At 37.8% G+C, this 16,385-nt stretch overlaps 1 protein-coding gene across 3 annotated transcripts; it reads left to right on the top strand.

Moving 5' to 3' along the window:
• The first annotated feature begins 8,481 nt into the window (after positions 1–8,481).
• On the top strand, positions 8,482–13,716 carry LOC144710521 (CDK inhibitor P21 binding protein). Of its 3 annotated transcripts, none has more exons than XM_078584331.1 (13): positions 8,482–8,775; positions 9,184–9,219; positions 9,342–9,377; positions 9,498–9,533; positions 9,656–9,691; positions 9,798–10,070; positions 11,216–11,428; positions 11,862–11,927; positions 12,635–12,688; positions 12,790–12,861; positions 12,940–12,999; positions 13,304–13,433; positions 13,512–13,716. In XM_078584331.1, exons 1-12 carry the CDS (start codon positions 8,509–8,511, stop codon positions 13,403–13,405), a joined length of 1,251 nt encoding a protein of 416 aa, XP_078440457.1. In that variant the 5' UTR covers positions 8,482–8,508; the 3' UTR covers positions 13,406–13,433; positions 13,512–13,716. The 3 variants fall into 3 exon arrangements, 2 of the variants coding, with proteins under 2 accessions (XP_078440457.1, XP_078440456.1); XM_078584330.1 differs by having other exon boundaries at positions 13,304–13,438; XR_013583306.1 differs by lacking the exons at positions 13,304–13,433; positions 13,512–13,716 and having other exon boundaries at positions 12,635–12,701.
• Positions 13,717–16,385: the final 2,669 nt, after the last annotated feature.

Below are 16,385 nucleotides of genomic sequence, written 5' to 3'. Positions count from 1 at the left end.
ATCAAATGAGTTTGTTTTGATGAAAAAAATAATATGACGATGATGACGGTACTTATGATGATGAGAAATGATATGATGGAGGAGAATAAGAGGAAAAATAATCGTTAGATAAGGATGATAATGATGATGAATATGAATATGAAGAAGAACGAGTGATCGATAGGATGGGGAGGATGATTAGATGACTGATACGATGAAGTAGTAGATACATGTAGATATGGTCGTTCTATTATGTTCGTTTAAAACGAACAAAAAATTTGTACAAAAGAACCGCACAAGGTCTGTTTGTTGTTCAGTTCCTTTTTGTGCAAAAATTAGAACAGATATTCGAACAATTCTTACAATTCACACAAATTCGGACAATTCGCACAATTCGCACAATTAGAAAAATTCGCACAAATAGAAAATTTCACACAGTTATAAAAATTTGCACAATTAGAACAATTTGCACAAACCAAACAAAATTCACACAAAGAGAACAAAATTCGCACATGGAGTCAAAAATTGCACAAAATTTTTCAAAAATTGCACAAAAGTGCACAAAACTGTTATGCATCTACCAAAGTATATTATATAAAAAATATTATTATTTATAATATATTATACTAATTCACAAAAAACCATATTCAGTAGAAAATCTATCAGTAAAAATCTAACAGTCATTGAACCCAGTGATAATGGCATTTATAGTTTAATCGCACCTGATATTTCAGGGATTTATGTCATTGTTTTAACTTTGAGTTAAGAAAACATATTATATATATATAAATACTGTGTAATCTATAGGGAAATCTATAGGGAGACAAGACTTTAATTTTAGAATTATCTTGCGGTTTGGACAAAAACAAACGGAGTCAAATGTAAAATAAATTTTTGGGGGCTTTTGTCTTACTTTCTGAGATGTTATATAATTCAGGATGTAGTTTTAAGGAAAACTCAAGAAAAATTACTGAAAAAATTTTAGATGATTTTACTGAATTAATTTGGTAATTTAATTAGAAGAAGGGATTTTACTGAATTCATTTGGTAATTCATTTGAATTCATTTGGTGATTTGACTGAATTCATTCGGTATTAAAAGAAGGGAATTAATGGATTTTATATATTTTAAAGAATTAATTTCATTAAAATATAATTATATAGAATTTAATTAGAGGATAGAATGATCAGATTCCAATAATAATTTTTTTAAGTATTTGTTCTTAATTTTTGCAATATAATAAAGTCCAGAGAAATATTTTGAATTGAGGTAGGATTAAAAATTACTGACTAGTTCAAATAAATAATTTGTATACTGGATAATAAAACATGACCATCAGTTGTTTTTTACAGAATCCAAGCTCCTCCTCAATTATACAGTTTTTTGACTCAAATATAAATGGATGAACCTTTGAATTTCTCGACTGTGATTTCAATAAATGTGCCTCACATCTCTCGGAGATTCTTTTTGAAGAAAATGTCAAAATTTTTTGTATTCAGGAGGCTCAAGAATTTATCTTAAAAAATAAATGTTATGGTTTTCATTAGAATTTCTCAGAGGAAATAATTATCTTCGCATTTTTTTTAAAAATGTATTATATTAACAACAAATGCCATCTCATATCTTTTCATCTGCTCTTAGACCATGATACTATGATTTTCATATACATTACTGATAGGCTTTTGAACCTGGAGGGATGGGATTCGGCAGTCGCCTTGATGGATTGGTGTGCTTGAGGATCTGTCTCGACTCCAGCCACAAGCAGATATTCCACTTTAGGTAAAGGATTCTTGATTTTGAATTGAGCCTTGGCACTTTATATCGGTTCTCACTTCCTGCTTCCTGCTTGTCACCGTTTGAATTCTCACTTGCTTGTCTGAATAAATTTACCAATATTAGAAGTCTTCTTTTCTTCATCTTCAGATAGGTTCTCATAGGTGTCTTACCAGAAACCTAAACGGCTGATTAAACTCTTCGACAAGGGCTTATTTTCCTTCATTCTATGAGGGTACATTCTACTTTAACAGATCAAATTTCAGGGGATATTCTTCACACAAGATTGAAGAGAGATTAAAAAGAATGAAACAGCCTACATTGGAGTTACGATATTGATAGAATGTATCATTCCCACGAGAAAGCCGAGTAATTTTTGACACTATGCGTAGCATCTAAAGCTCTTGCAGGGCTGAAGACGATTAGCAAAAACTTGAGATAATTCCTCGCTTGTGTTTACGGATAATGGTACATTTCAAAATACAATAACAGTATTCAAAATCTGATCAGATATGACTAGACTGCGAGCATGAATTCGGCAACCAGCAGAATTAAACTAATTGTATCAACATGAAAAATAATACAATCATGTCAATCTCTGTACATATATGTCTATCTCTCTTTATCTCTATATCTTTATACAAATATGTCTATCTCTGTACACAAGTCTTTGTACAGATATGTCTATCTCTCTTTATCTCTATATCTCTATCTATGTTTCTATCTATCTCTCTTTATCTCTATATCTCTATCTATGTTTCTATCTCTCTATATCTAAACTGACAAATGGCCAGGCAGGCAGACCAGCACTTTATAGAGGAGAAAATAGATGCAAAGATTACTGCTACAGGATACCTTGGACCAACTTATATTCATCTCCAGATTTTTTTTTGTAATCAACATAAAAATTGATACAAATAATACAGGCATCGAATGGAACATAGAATTTAGGAGGAGTAATGCAAAGATATCTCATAGGCTGACATTTTCCAAATAAGATCAGACACAACAGATGATAATATTCAAGAAGAAGACGTTGAACTACAAATCCCAATTTCAAATTCAGGGAAAAGAGCATTCTAAGCAAAATTTCATCCCTCGTGTTTAACTGCCCTCGCTGATACAAAGATCTCAAGTGCGAGGAGAAGTAGACGGAGAAGTGTCATTGTCTGAAACTCACTATCCAAGTCAATAAAAATGATGCCAATTTCCTCCTACATTGTCACTTTTGAATCCTTATTTTGTGGTACCAAATCGAGCAATGCAAACCCTTCGAGTTCTTGAAAGAGAAACTTATGTTTTCGCCAAAAGAAGCTAATAATTACAAACATATTTCAGGAAGATCAACAAAACCCCCGAATGCTGCTCCTCGGGTCACATTTCGCACTCGCAGCTACAAAAGCATAGCTCAAAAAAGGCCAAACACAGATTTTTCCACCCAATGAAAAAGTGGTTTGAATTTCCTTTAGAACAAACACCGCAGTTCTAAGCAAACCCATCAATTCAAACAGCTTAAAAGTGACAGACAAGATTGATTGTTTCAGCAATCAAATACTAACAAAAAAAATTGAACTAAAAAAAAAGACAAAACAATCAACCATTATATTCACAAACTGAAGAAAGACACAGACTGAGAAATCAAGAGAGAAAACAAACTGAAGTCGTACTTAAAAATGTACCAAATTCTTAGAAAAAAAATGTACCAAATACTGAGAAATTTGAAAAAATCCCGCCTCCTATATCTGCCTCCACTTTGATCCTCATCCGAATCCAGCGCTAGAGCTGCGAGTATGGCGTAGAGCTGGCGTATCGGCCAGGAGAAAGGGCAAGGATACCGTTAAAATGTCACGAAGCTCTGAGATTGGGGATTGTCTCCGTGATGGAGTGAGAGACTCTAGGTATAGTCTTGAGAGTTGAGAGCAGAGAATAGAGAGGCGAGACTAGAGATGGAGAGAGACATGGATAGGGTGTGTACGGGCCGTCATCGAGAGAGATGGAGAGAACGAGAGTATGAGGGAGAATGGGAGAGGCATAGAGGGAACGAGAGTATCAATGAAGAATTGACTATAACTTTTTTAAAAATCCTTTAAAAATAATTTGCACAATTCGCACAATGCGAACCGCACAAGGGTCTGTGCGAAGTTCTGTTTGTTTCCAAGTTTGTTCTGTTTGGAAATCCGAACAGAACGCACAATTCGCACAGAAGGAACAGAACGACTATGTCTAGTTAGATGATGGTATCCGGAGACCAAAAGATGGAGTAACGGTGGGCCTCGAGGCTGGGGTCAAAGGGGAGGAGATATTGCTCCTCCCGACCGCGCTGGGTGGAACCATTGCCGTAGATATTGGTCTACAGCTTCCAGCTCCTGCTTCTCGTGCTGCCCAGAAACTCAAAGTCCAGCTCGTTGTGGTTCCTCTTGAAAATATTCCCATTCGACATCTACATGCACCCCCCAAACAACCCATCATCTCAATCCAGCAACCCTTCAAACACCGGCCATAGCCACCCAACCAGAGAGCTCTCTCTCTATTACGTAGAAAGGGATTTGTAGCAATTGCGCGAATGTTACAAACTGTGAAAATTTTGTTTTCAAATTGTGCAAATTTTGTTCGAATTGTTCTAATTGTTCTAATTGTGCGAAAAGCTGTTCCAATTTTAGCACAAAGAAGGAACAGAACAAAGAAAAAGGCCCTATGTGAATCTTTTGTGCGAATTTTTTGTTCGTTTCAAACGAACATAACAGATCAACCATGTCTATACATAACATAGTGCCTCATTCTCATTAGTTGCTAAAGTTCTGGCATTGGCTGCTTGAGTCCTAAGCTCGATGGACGGAGCTAATGGGCTCTCTCTTTGCCTGCTTTCAATGCACTGATGTGCCTCAATTTTTAATTTAATTTTACTTTTTCTCCATCTCACAAAAGTCTTCAATGTCTGTCATGATCTTCGATTATGTTTCCTGAAATAAAATAACTCATTTTTCCACTCTCATCTTCCTCTTCAATTCAGCATCTAAAGCACCACTAACTTCAATAAATGATGAGGCCCAAAATTTATTCCACCAGATTAAATTGAAAAAGTCAAAGTGCACATGACTCCATGATACTATTTGGTTGTAAATTATCTAAAATTCATATTGGAAAATGTCAAAATAATTCTCAGTTAGTAATGTTTTTTTACACTAAAATGTAATTTTACACTGAAATTAAGATAATATGAAACATAATTATGGCAAAATACTCTTCAAATGTATATTAAAGAAATTTTTTTCGTTACTGTTTTATTTTGTGTTGCTAAAATCGTTTCCTTTTATAAAAGACAGTTTTTATTTTCCCTTTTTTTTAGAGGACTTATGATCGAATTTAAATCTCGAGAAGGTGAAAGCTTGATCAAAAAAAATGTGTTTGATAAAGTTATATGTTTTGATAAAAAATATAAATTGTAAAGTTGAACTCTTGAATGTATCTCAACCACATTTCTTGATGATTTATTTTGCACGATAAAAACTTTACAAATTTTTATAATTTATTTTTTTTGAGCTTCAATTTCCTCCGCCATGAAATTTTATAAATATTGTTCTTGTCAAATATTTCTGTTGTTGATATAGTTTCCAATTTAGTTGTATAGATATCCAGGCGTTAAAACTCAATGTAAAATAACTAATTAGTAGGAGTTAAAACTCCCAATATGATCCAGATTTATGATTTCTAATAAACATCAGAAAATGCATATTCTTACAGATTTATGGGGTCGTTCTAATAATTTTGGCTTAATGACCATTTAGTTAATTTAATATGAAATTTGGCTGTGAGCAAGCATAACTATAAAAGGGAAGTGCTCACTGGGACCATTGTTTTTACCCTAATGTTCCTCCTTCAAGTATCGTCTTGGCTTACCAAAGTGGATTCCAAGAGTTCTAAACTAGATTTTTCTCTCTTCAAGACTTTTTGGAATCTTTTATAACAAGCAAATTTAGGAATAAAAGGTAAACCAGATGATGTGCTGGTACCACTTCATATGTAAAAAAATTAAGATCCAAATGCGTAACATCGAGGGACCCAGAACATAGAAAGGTATACTTCAAACACATTCGTTAAATTCTCATGTATAAAACCCAGCAGGTCATGGCCCAGAAAACTAGACAATAAAAGGTGTCATGACACAGATGTAGATCACCTGCTATACTTAAAATAATTTACCCTCATGAATACCACCAAGGAACCCATAACATAAAGGAAAATTATACATCAAGTACTTCAAATACCTAAATCAATTATTGTGTATAAAATCTCACGCCATGTCCAAGTAGAATGTAACCTTGTAAGAAGGGCCATGGCCAATGGAAATCTGCTAACTGCATAAAAGATTGGGAAGGAAAGGTAGAACATACAACATAATACTGCCACTTCATTTGTAAAAAAATTGGGCCTAATGAATAACATTTAGAAGCAGTAATAATATTATGAGTAAAAATAAGATCACACGATGTACTAATACCACTTCATATGTGATGCTGGATGACTAGATGTGATGGAGCTAGGTAATGACAGGAATTGGATCCTAGGACAACTAGGGGTGATGGGATAAAACAGACCACAAATCACACGGTTGAGTTCAAAAATTAAATCCGGTGAAAATAATGATGGTGCAGCCCCTCTCCTCATCGAGGGCGGGAGTACTGTCTTAAAACAACCATGGTGATGCAAAGCACCAAAATCAATAACTTCTAACGAGCGATCGCTAGAAGATTCAATGGCCTATTCAATCTATTCGCTTGAAGATTCAAAATCCAAATCTAATCCGACGGCGACGGATGAACACTCGAAGAATACTGGACGAAGAACACGGCACCAAAGAGTGTAGAAGTACCTCGGCAATAAGTACGTAAAGAGGCTGCGGGAAATTCTCGACGCGTCATTGGCAGGACGATTGACGTGCGCTTTGACAGGGTGTCGTGGATCCAACTGTATGCACGGTATGCGTGGTGACCAGTGGCTGCGAGGGCGTCTGGGGGCACGGCGGACGCGCGCTTGTGGCCAGGGACTCTGCGGGCACAAGCGAATGGGGCGCGGCTGGTACGGGCAGCCGAGGGGCGCATGCGTGGGCGCGGCGGCGCGCATGCGGGCGCCGAGCGTGGCGGCGCGGTGGCCGGGGTAGGGTGAGGGTGGTGGTCAATCAATAGGTGGGCGGCAGGAGTAGTCCTTCCTCGACGACAGCAGCGGCGACTGTAAGAGCCGACGGCGGCGGCGGCGCGAGAGGGGACCACTAGGGCAAACTTTCTTTTTGAAGAAGAAGGCTTCAATTCAAAAGAAAATTCACTAAGTGTTTCTTACAACTTTGGCCTACATATAGGCCTTGGATGAAAGAGAAAATATGAAAAATAAAATAAAGTGGATGACATGTTATCATGTCATGTCAAGGTCAGTTCTGGATCTGGTGTTGACGACGTGTCATGACACGGGATATGTCGTGTGTAAGTGGAGACGCGTCTGATGCCGACGCGTCTGGTGCCGGTGCGTTGACTTGGTCGTTATCATGACGGTTCTTCAGTTGATGTTGGCGATGAGTCAGGATGCGGGGCGTCTCGGCTGACGGAGCGGTGCGTCCGAAGATGATGCGTTGACGTCGTCGCCAACGATATGTGAACTATTGTGGGCAAAATGAATACTTTCAAAGAACCCAGTTAATGGAAACTTTGAAAAATAAAAAGTACCCTCCAGGTACTTAAAAAAGCCCAGAATGAATCTCATGGATATAACCCCACACTGAATACCAGAGTCGCTAATGTTTTTCGAAGAAAAGGTAGATCAGGCTCTACATTAATACCATAGTGTGCAAAAAATTATGGGTCAATGACGACCATCAAGGAACCGTAAATAAAAGGAACCTAGAATATAAAAACTAAAACACAAAGGAATCTAAAATTTAAAAATAAAAAATAATACTGCGGAACCAACCAAAAATATCATCAATGAACCTAACAAATGAAATTAAAAGTACCATCATGTAACCTGGAAAATGAAATTAAAAGCAGCATAAGGGAACCTAGAAAATGAAATTAAAATACCATCAAGGAACGTGGAAAGTGAAATTAAAAGTACCATCAAGGAACCTGTAAAAATGAAATTAAAAATACTACCGAGGAATGTGGAAAATGAAATTAAAAGTATCATCAAGGATTCTTGAAAGTTGAATTAAAGGTATCATCAAGGAACCTGGAAAATGGAATTAAAGATATCATCAAGGAACCTGGAAAAGGAAATTAAAAATGCCACCAAGGGACTGGAAAATGAAATTTAAAATGCCATCAAGGAACAGAGAAAATGAAATGAAAAATACCATTGATGAACCTAGAAAAAGAAAAAATGGAATATAACATCATGAAACCTTGTAAATGAAGTTAAAAATACTATCAAGAGCCTATAATACAAAAAATAAAATCAAGGAACCAGAAAACAAAAATACCATCAATGAACATAGAAAAGAAATTAAAAGTGCCATCAAGAATCTACAATATAGCAAATATTAAAAACCATCAAGGATCCCAGAACATGAAATTAAAGATACCATCAGGGAACATAGAAAATTTTATTTCAAATGAAATGAAGGAATCTTGAAAATGGAATTTAAAAAGTACCATGAAGGTGGGATGAACATAGAAAATAAAAAAAATAAAACAAGTTCTTCAGACACCCAGATCAATTCTCCTGTATAAAACCCTGAACAAATTCTCATGTATCCAAGTAATAATCGACATGGCCAACAACAAGCGACGCCGCCAGGCGACGTCCATGGCTGCCGCTTCTCCTCAGCGCAACCTCTCAGCAAAGAATTGGCGGTCGTCTCGCCTGTTGAAGAACCCTCTCGGCTTCTCCCCCTTCTTCCGCACTCTCTCTTGCACTCTTCGTCCTCGCCGTTCAAATACTACTATCGATTCTCGCTGCCACGGCTCTTCTTCTAAAAGACTGCCATCACCGGTGTCAACTATCTCAGACAATGACGCTAGAGATAGAGAAAATGAAGTGGGCTGCTCTCTCTTTCTCTTAATCTTTCGTAGTTTCTTGAGTTGAGTTCTAGTATTGGAGACCCATGATGTTTGATGATCTTTGTTTTTGTGGGTTGGGTTTATTTTTCGTGTTAATCTTTGTTTTTGTGGACTGCTCTCTCTTTCTCTTAATCTTTCATCTTTTCTCGAGTTGAGTTCTAGTATTGGGCAAGTTTGGTGTTTGATGATCTTTGTTTTTGTGGGTTGGGTTTATTTTTTCGTGTTTTGGTGAGGGATGATGAAGATAACGGTTCAATTAATGAAGTGGGATGCTCTCTCTTTCTCTTAATTTTTCGTCTTTTCTTGAGTTGAGTTCTAGTATTGGGCAACCGTGATGTTTGATGATCTTTGTTTTTGTGGTTTGGGTTTATTTTTTTGTGTTTAGGTGAGGGATGATGAAGACAACGATTCAATTAATGAAGTGGGTACCTTTCTCTTTGTTTTAATCTTTCATATTTTCTTGATTCGAGTTCAGGTATTGGACAACTCATGATGATTCATGTTCTCTGTGTTTGTGGGTTGGGTTTGTTTTTTTGTGTTCAGGGGAGGGATGATGAAGAGAACGATTCAAATGATGAAGTGGGTAGCTCTCTCTTTCTCTAAATATTTCATATGTCCCTGATTTGAGTTCAGGTATAGGAGGCCCATGATGTTTGCTGATCTTTGGGTTTGTGGGTTGGGTTTATTTTTTGTGTTCAGGTTGGATCTGATGAAGACAGCAATACTACCAGTGAAGTGGGTATCTCCCTTTTTTCTCTAAAGTTTTCGCCTTTTCTTGATTTGAGTTTCCGTATGGGAGACCCATTATGCTTGGTGATCTTTGTATTCGTGGGTTGGGTTTAATGTTTTGTGTTCAGGTGGGGGAGGATGAAGATAGCGATACTACCAATGAAGTAAGCGCTTTTTTCTCTAAAAAATTAATCTTTTATTGAAGTTGAGGAGACCCATGATACTTGATGATGCTTATTTTTGTGGGATGGGTTTATTTGTTGTGTTCAGGTGGTGGATGAAACAGTACAAGTGGATTTTGGATTCTTTGATCCAAAGCCTGGAGATTTCCATGGGGTGAAGCTTCTTCTTCGCAGCTACATGGGCGACAGGGAGTGGGATCTCAGTGGCTTTGTCGACCTCATTCTTGCCCAGACGACTGTGGGAACTGTGGTTAAGTCTGAAAACCCTAGAGAAGAACAGAAAGAAGAGGAAGAGGAAGAGGAAGGGGATGATGAAGGACCTTATGCTGTTATCTCAGTACTCAACCTTGGACGATATGCGGTATTGTTTGCTTTATCTTCTGACTCAGTAATGCATACCGTTAATATGTTCTTCATTTCAGAGTTGATTTTCTGAACTTAGTGTTTTGTCTTCGGTCTATCTCCACTACCCTAATCCTTTTGGGACTTGACATCATTATCATGTATATAATATAACGTTGTAGGACAGTGATGAATTAGGCATTGTCATCACCATCGCCATTAATGTTGGGTACAGTATGAATGACTAGTTGATTACAAGGCATGATGGGAGGATAACACATCATCATTTCCATCACACCATCTCTATTATCCTAATCCTTGGAGTTCTGGCATGATCATTTTAATTTAATTTAGTATTAGTGGGAAATGATTAATTTGTCATCTCATCGTCATACATTCTGGATAAAAGATGAATAATGATAAAGCGATGATGAGATGATGAAGAGATCATTGCCATCAGTCAATCTCTAGTTCCCTTGTCCTCTGGAAGCCTGACATGGTTATCCTGACTACAATATAGGGTTGGTGGACGATGATGAGTTCTGACTATTGTAATGACTATCGTAATCCCTATTTGCTTTGAGATTAATGAACGAGATGATGACAAGATAAAAACGAGATCGTCATCGGATGCTTTGGATATATGAAGACAATGACATGGATTTTCCATCATCATCATCATCACCGTGAATGCAGAACATTACTATGATAACAGTGATTTGAGGTGATCATGTGTGTTTCCTCCTTATTTCTCTCACTCACTTTCGTTTCTTAATTTGTTCGATCCTTCTACATTTATTTTTATTTCCCTCTTAATTGTTTGCCATAGTTCTATCAATTTTCTTATTTCGGCCCTCATTCCAGAGATTTTGTCTCTTTGCATGATTACTTTGATCTATGGTCCAGTTATAGCTTGAAATATACTGCCGCGAACCATAAAATCTTAATGTGGTAGATTTTTGTATTGTTGCATGATGAACTTTGATCTTATGACACAGTTTTGGATCGAAGTAAACCATGAATTCTCTATTCTGTGGTATATTTCTTCTTTTTGGATGATTAACTTTGATCTTGTGATCCGTATATTGACTGAAGTAAACCATAGATTCTCCATGATATTCTTCCTAGTGCTTCATTTCTCATGGAATAAAATTCCACAAACAGGCACATCAATGCATCAAACAGCTCAAGAACTACATCTTCGAGTTATGTTGTGATGATATTTTAAAAAAGAAGCTACTTCTCATGCTCGGGGAAAATGGAGCGCACGAAGTTGGATTATTGATTTGTGAGCGCTTTGTGAACTTCCCTCATCAGCCAGTTGTGCCGTTGTATGAAGGTCTCTTTGATGAGGTGTCATGGGCCACTGAAGATGAGGTTAGTATGCGTGCCACTGTTTGCTCAATCTTACATTAGGGTTTGCTGTCATCGCATACAAAGACGAGAGGATGATGATCACTAGTCATTCTCCTTGTCATTCATCGTCATCATGATGACGCTGATGTGTTTGTCACCATCCTTCATCCACAATTTGTTGATGGGCGATGATGATGACACAACATTGTCCTCCCTTCACTCTGCTTTTTCTCTTTTGGATTATGATTTATCATTTCCCTTTCCTTTTGTCTCGGCTTGGATGCCAATGACAAATCTGTCTTCGTCATTTAGGCCATGGTAGAGGATGATGATGAGGGTGACTCATCATTGTCCTTCGTAAATGATAAACTTATCAGTTGATTCTTCTGAATTTTTAAGGTTGCCAGTGTAAGAAAATACAAAACTAATGCAGACTTCATTTTTCTTCTTGTAGCCAACGCAGGAGCTTCGTGATTCTTTTAAGTTCACGTCCTACTTAATTTTGACAAGAATTTTTGTGGTAAAAACATCGATACCATTTTCAACATTTTTCATCATAAATTCAACGAGATAGACATTTTTATCTCCAAGGATTAACACCGGTATCCCTTTCTGCTTTCATTTATAACGTTTTTTTGTTTTTTTTAGAGAACGTATTGTTTTTTTTCTGTGTATGAATCTTTTACACTGCGCTTATGCGTTTTATTCGTTTGTCAAGAAACTGAGGAAAATCACCCAAAATCGGTGAACCTCCTGTTTTATATAATGGCTGGCATTGTGGTGATGATGATGTCTTCTTCATTATACATTTTTTAATCCAGTATTTCTTACAATCGAGTTTCAAAGTTTCTAGGTATGCCATTTTGATCACATATTGATGTATTTTCCAGGTATTAGCTTTTCTTTAGGGAAAAAATAATTTAAGTGGAGGGATTGAAATTGAAATGTGGGCCTGAGAGAGACAAAATCCCCAAAAAAAAAACAAAATAATTAGAAATAGATTTGAGCGGAAATAGGTTTGGATCCTAGATCCTACAGAAAGAAGATATGCTAATATCTGTCCGAGTGAAAACGAGAAATTCATGGATGGCTTTCTGTCTGATGCTGGCGTCTTTTTAAATTAAACATTTATTCAAGCTAGTATTTTTACAAAAAGTGTTTCAAAGTGTATTACCATACTAGGTTACAGATTCTTTTTGTTAAAGGTTATCATCTTCGGTTTTATAGAGAAACGAAGCCAAGTTCAAAGGGAGATCAAGCCAGTCTTCTTTGAATAAAAAGGTAATCACGCAAGGTATTGAAAGCTATTTTTTGATACAATTTTTCAAGTACTTTCCCTTTTTCTTGAATTGCTGTCAAACTCTCTATTATATCTGGAGCAGAGTAAGAGTGCTGAGTCTTTGGATGATGAGTCTACAGTCTACGTCAAGGTAGAGGATGAAATTCTTCACAGGGTAAAATCTTCCGGCCATGTGCAGTACTTCCGACTATTTGGATGCCAAAACTTTGTTCAAATGATTTTTTTCTAACAGCTCTGTTCATCATCATTCACATTTGGTTTTCCACGTGACGAGCCAATCGTTCCTCCTGAGGTATGTTCTATTAAAAATGTCATCATGGCCTTTACATTTACTTTAATCTTTTCGAGATTTATTATGTCAATATGAAATTCCTTAGTAGGGTTAACTTGAAGATTTTTGAGACCGAACTGCATTAAAATAAGAAGAACGATTACTTTAAAATTTCCTGATAAATTTTTACTCGTTAAAACGATATTTTTCTTTCATTATTTTTGCAAAGTTCTTCTACTTTGTTCTTTAATCTATCGGAAATCTGTTGTAAGATGAATTTTAGAATTAAATTTTGAAAATGTCTAATTCAATGAGGTATTGGCAGCTGAAAGGCTACAAGGAGATGGGATTGCTCATGGTTCTTAAATCAAACAAGCTCCAGGCGTTCAGAGAGGAACTCAAATTGCTTCTATTGGAAGATAATTGAGTTCTTTTGGGCAACCATTTTCCCATAAGTCCGGTTTGTTCCTTATTCTCGTCGCGGTTGTTGATTTTAATTTAGTATTAATTAAAATAATCTTTTTGTCATGCAGGTACAGAAGTGTAAAATCATTGTGGTTGAGTTCATGCGTTCTTCGATATCCTACCGGGGGCTCCGCACATTAGAACGTCAATGTCGGGGGGATCAATAGTACCATGGGCTGTCGCGCCTGAACCAAAATTTGGTGGATATGGGTGATTCATTTATTTAAATGTTTTTATCATTTTATTTTTGTAAATCAATGGATTTTGGGTTGATGCAGATGTTTTCTAGGCCCAGATCTGAAATTTTTTTAGTAAGTTAAATCTCCCTCAGTCCATGTAGTTTCAACCCATTCACCTTCAAACGCATGATTTAGAAGATTAGTACTATCCCAGACCCATTAAATGACTCTTTTTGCCATTTCACTTCTCCAGGGGTGTTTTGGTCTTTTGGCTTTAGTGTAGTTTTCCCTCTAAATATCTGTAGTCATCCCAGAGGTATTTTAGTCTGTCTCCGTTTAAGGCAGTTTCAGTTAACTGTATTTATCTATACAGTTATTTGTGAACAGATTTTCTATGTAGTCAAGTGGCCCGCTGTGATGACTTTTTTATGGATCTCTAATCACTCCACTGACTTCTTAGTTAGGGGAAAATCCTCCAAGTTACTAGCAGATATGCATTAAATCAAACGTGAGATGATTCTGCTTCTTAAAATCTAATTACAGGAGAGAGAGAAAGAGAGAGAGAGAGAGAGAGAGAGAGAGAGAGAGAGACAGAGGCAGAGAGAGAGAGACAGAAACAGAGAGAGAAAGAAAGAGAGAGAGAGAGACAGAGACACAGAGAGAGACAGAGGCAGAGAGAGAGAGACAGAAACAAAGAGAGAGAGAGAGAGAGGGCTGAGTAGGGTTAAAACAAGCATGGTGATGGGAAGACCATGGCGTGCCATGCAATTCGTGAGGGTGCCATCTGTGCAGCAAAGAACCTCACTGACCTTGAGTTTTCTGAATGATCTTCCCCATCAATTAAGGGGAACTATAGGCATAGGGTGGAGGGAACTTCCAAGAAGGCAAGTAACAGTTCCTATGTGTCGAAGAATGCGGTAGGGACCAAAAAATTGGGTCCCAACTTCTCATCGGGATGGTGTGCCGATGTCTTCATCCGAAAAGAGCGGAGTTTGACATAGACCTCATTGCCTTCTTGGAAGGTCACCTCTCGCCGCTTCTTGTCAGCTTCAAGACCAAATTATTTCTTGGATAAATTTGAGAGCCACCTTGATGCAGGACTACTATCCAAAGATGAGTTAGAAAAGGGAACAGAATGTCTATCAAGGACAAGGCAACTAAGATTCCCAACGAACGAATCAAGAATTATGGAGTTATAGTAATGTAGCGATGAAGATGGGCCCCAACCTTGTTCGAGGACGGGAGCACTGTCTATCGATGTCGTATTGGGCAGGTTTAACTTGAGTAGCTCCCCGGTCAATATCCTTGATCGGTGCTCACGGTTTGCACTATTCTCTACTCTAATACACCAAACAATTGAAATTCCCCATGGCAATGGCAAAAGCGAGCATATTAAATAAAGTAATTAAGTGCCAAGAGCAGAGGAGAGGAGACGGACCTGGGATATACGTCCGTTATCCGGTATCGGACAACCGATATCCGATATCCGGAAAAAAATAGGACGGTTCCGGATATTGGATATCGGATATCGGGCGATATCCGTCGATTAGGGGTTAGACGGATATCGGTACCGGATATCGGGTGGGGGGGGGGTGAGGACGAATATGATATCGGATGCCAGATATCGGTTTTCCAATATCCGGATGTCGGAGACTGATACTGGATGCCGGATACCGGTTTTCGATATCCGGATATTCGGAAAACCGATATCCGATATTGACCGATAAAATAATCAACCTTCAGACATTATGCTTGTTACTTAATATTGTGTTATTCGATTTTGATATACATTCAATGCTTGTTATTATATAGTGTGCAAATTTTTTTTTCTTCCATATGGGATAAAGGGATTCCGAATTTAACACAAAACCAGAATCCCTCTATCCCATATGGAACAAATAAAAAATAGTCGCTTGTATATAATAACTAAGTTGTATGACTAAGTAATAATATCCTGTGGTATATTTCTGCGATATGTGAGATCCCAGCCGATCAAAATTTTAGGAGAGAGAAACCTGGTTTAAATGTGCTTCTCAAATTTTAAGAGAGAGAGAGACATGAAAAGTTAAAGCGAGAGGGAGGGAGAGAACGAGACCGAGAACGAGTGAAAGAGAGAGAGAGATAAATAAGGATATCAAAACCGATATTCATCTGTCCCCCTGAGACGGAGACGGATGCCGGTATCGGACGGATACCCGTATTGGATATCAGCACTGTAGCAACCGATATCCGGTATCCGGATATCGAAAAAAACGGGTACCGGAAAATTCATTTCCGGTATCCGGTTCAACATCCGTCCCGATACCGGCATCCGATACCAGCATCGGGACGGGCGAACCCTAGTGGGGAGGCCATGTCCCATTGGACTAGTGGTGTCTGGGTGCTGTGGTCCCCACCACACCTTTTTCCCGTGATCCAAGGCGACAAAATGCCTGCATTTGATGAGTTCATTCACCGCCTCAAGGATATAATTACCAAGGGAGTGCTTCAGCAAACTCTATAAAAATATCTTCCCAGATTTGTGCAGCCCGCCAGGGTGAGGGGTGACAACTTGAATTGCTGACTTGGGGTGGAAGTCATTGACATAGGTCTTGATATTGCCCTTTGTTTGTTTTTGTTTTCATTTTCCAGGGCTCTAATTGGCTGCGGCAGCTGACGAGGACAGAGGAGCACCTCTCCAAGTGAATCAAGTAGGCAAATGCTGACGGGGCAATCTGATGAGGATGCTGGTATGGAAAACAAGGGTGCAGCGCAATTAAGAAG

The sequence above is a fragment of the Wolffia australiana genome, chromosome 12 (assembly GCF_029677425.1).
Source record: "Wolffia australiana isolate 7733 chromosome 12, ASM2967742v1".
Lineage (NCBI taxonomy): Eukaryota > Viridiplantae > Streptophyta > Magnoliopsida > Alismatales > Araceae > Wolffia > Wolffia australiana.
This window is presented reverse-complemented; position numbering and strand designations above follow the sequence as displayed.

Bases quoted from the DNA above. Each gene is read 5' to 3' on its own strand.
- LOC144710521 (XM_078584331.1), top strand. From the start codon at position 8,509: ATGGCCAACAACAAGCGACGCCGCCAGGCGACGTCCATGGCTGCCGCT. The intron at 8,776-9,183 runs GTGGGCTGCTCT...TTTTGTGTTTAG, and splicing joins CTAGAGATAGAGAAAATGAA to GTGAGGGATGATGAAGACAA. The intron at 9,534-9,655 runs GTGGGTATCTCC...TTTTGTGTTCAG, and splicing joins ACAGCAATACTACCAGTGAA to GTGGGGGAGGATGAAGATAG.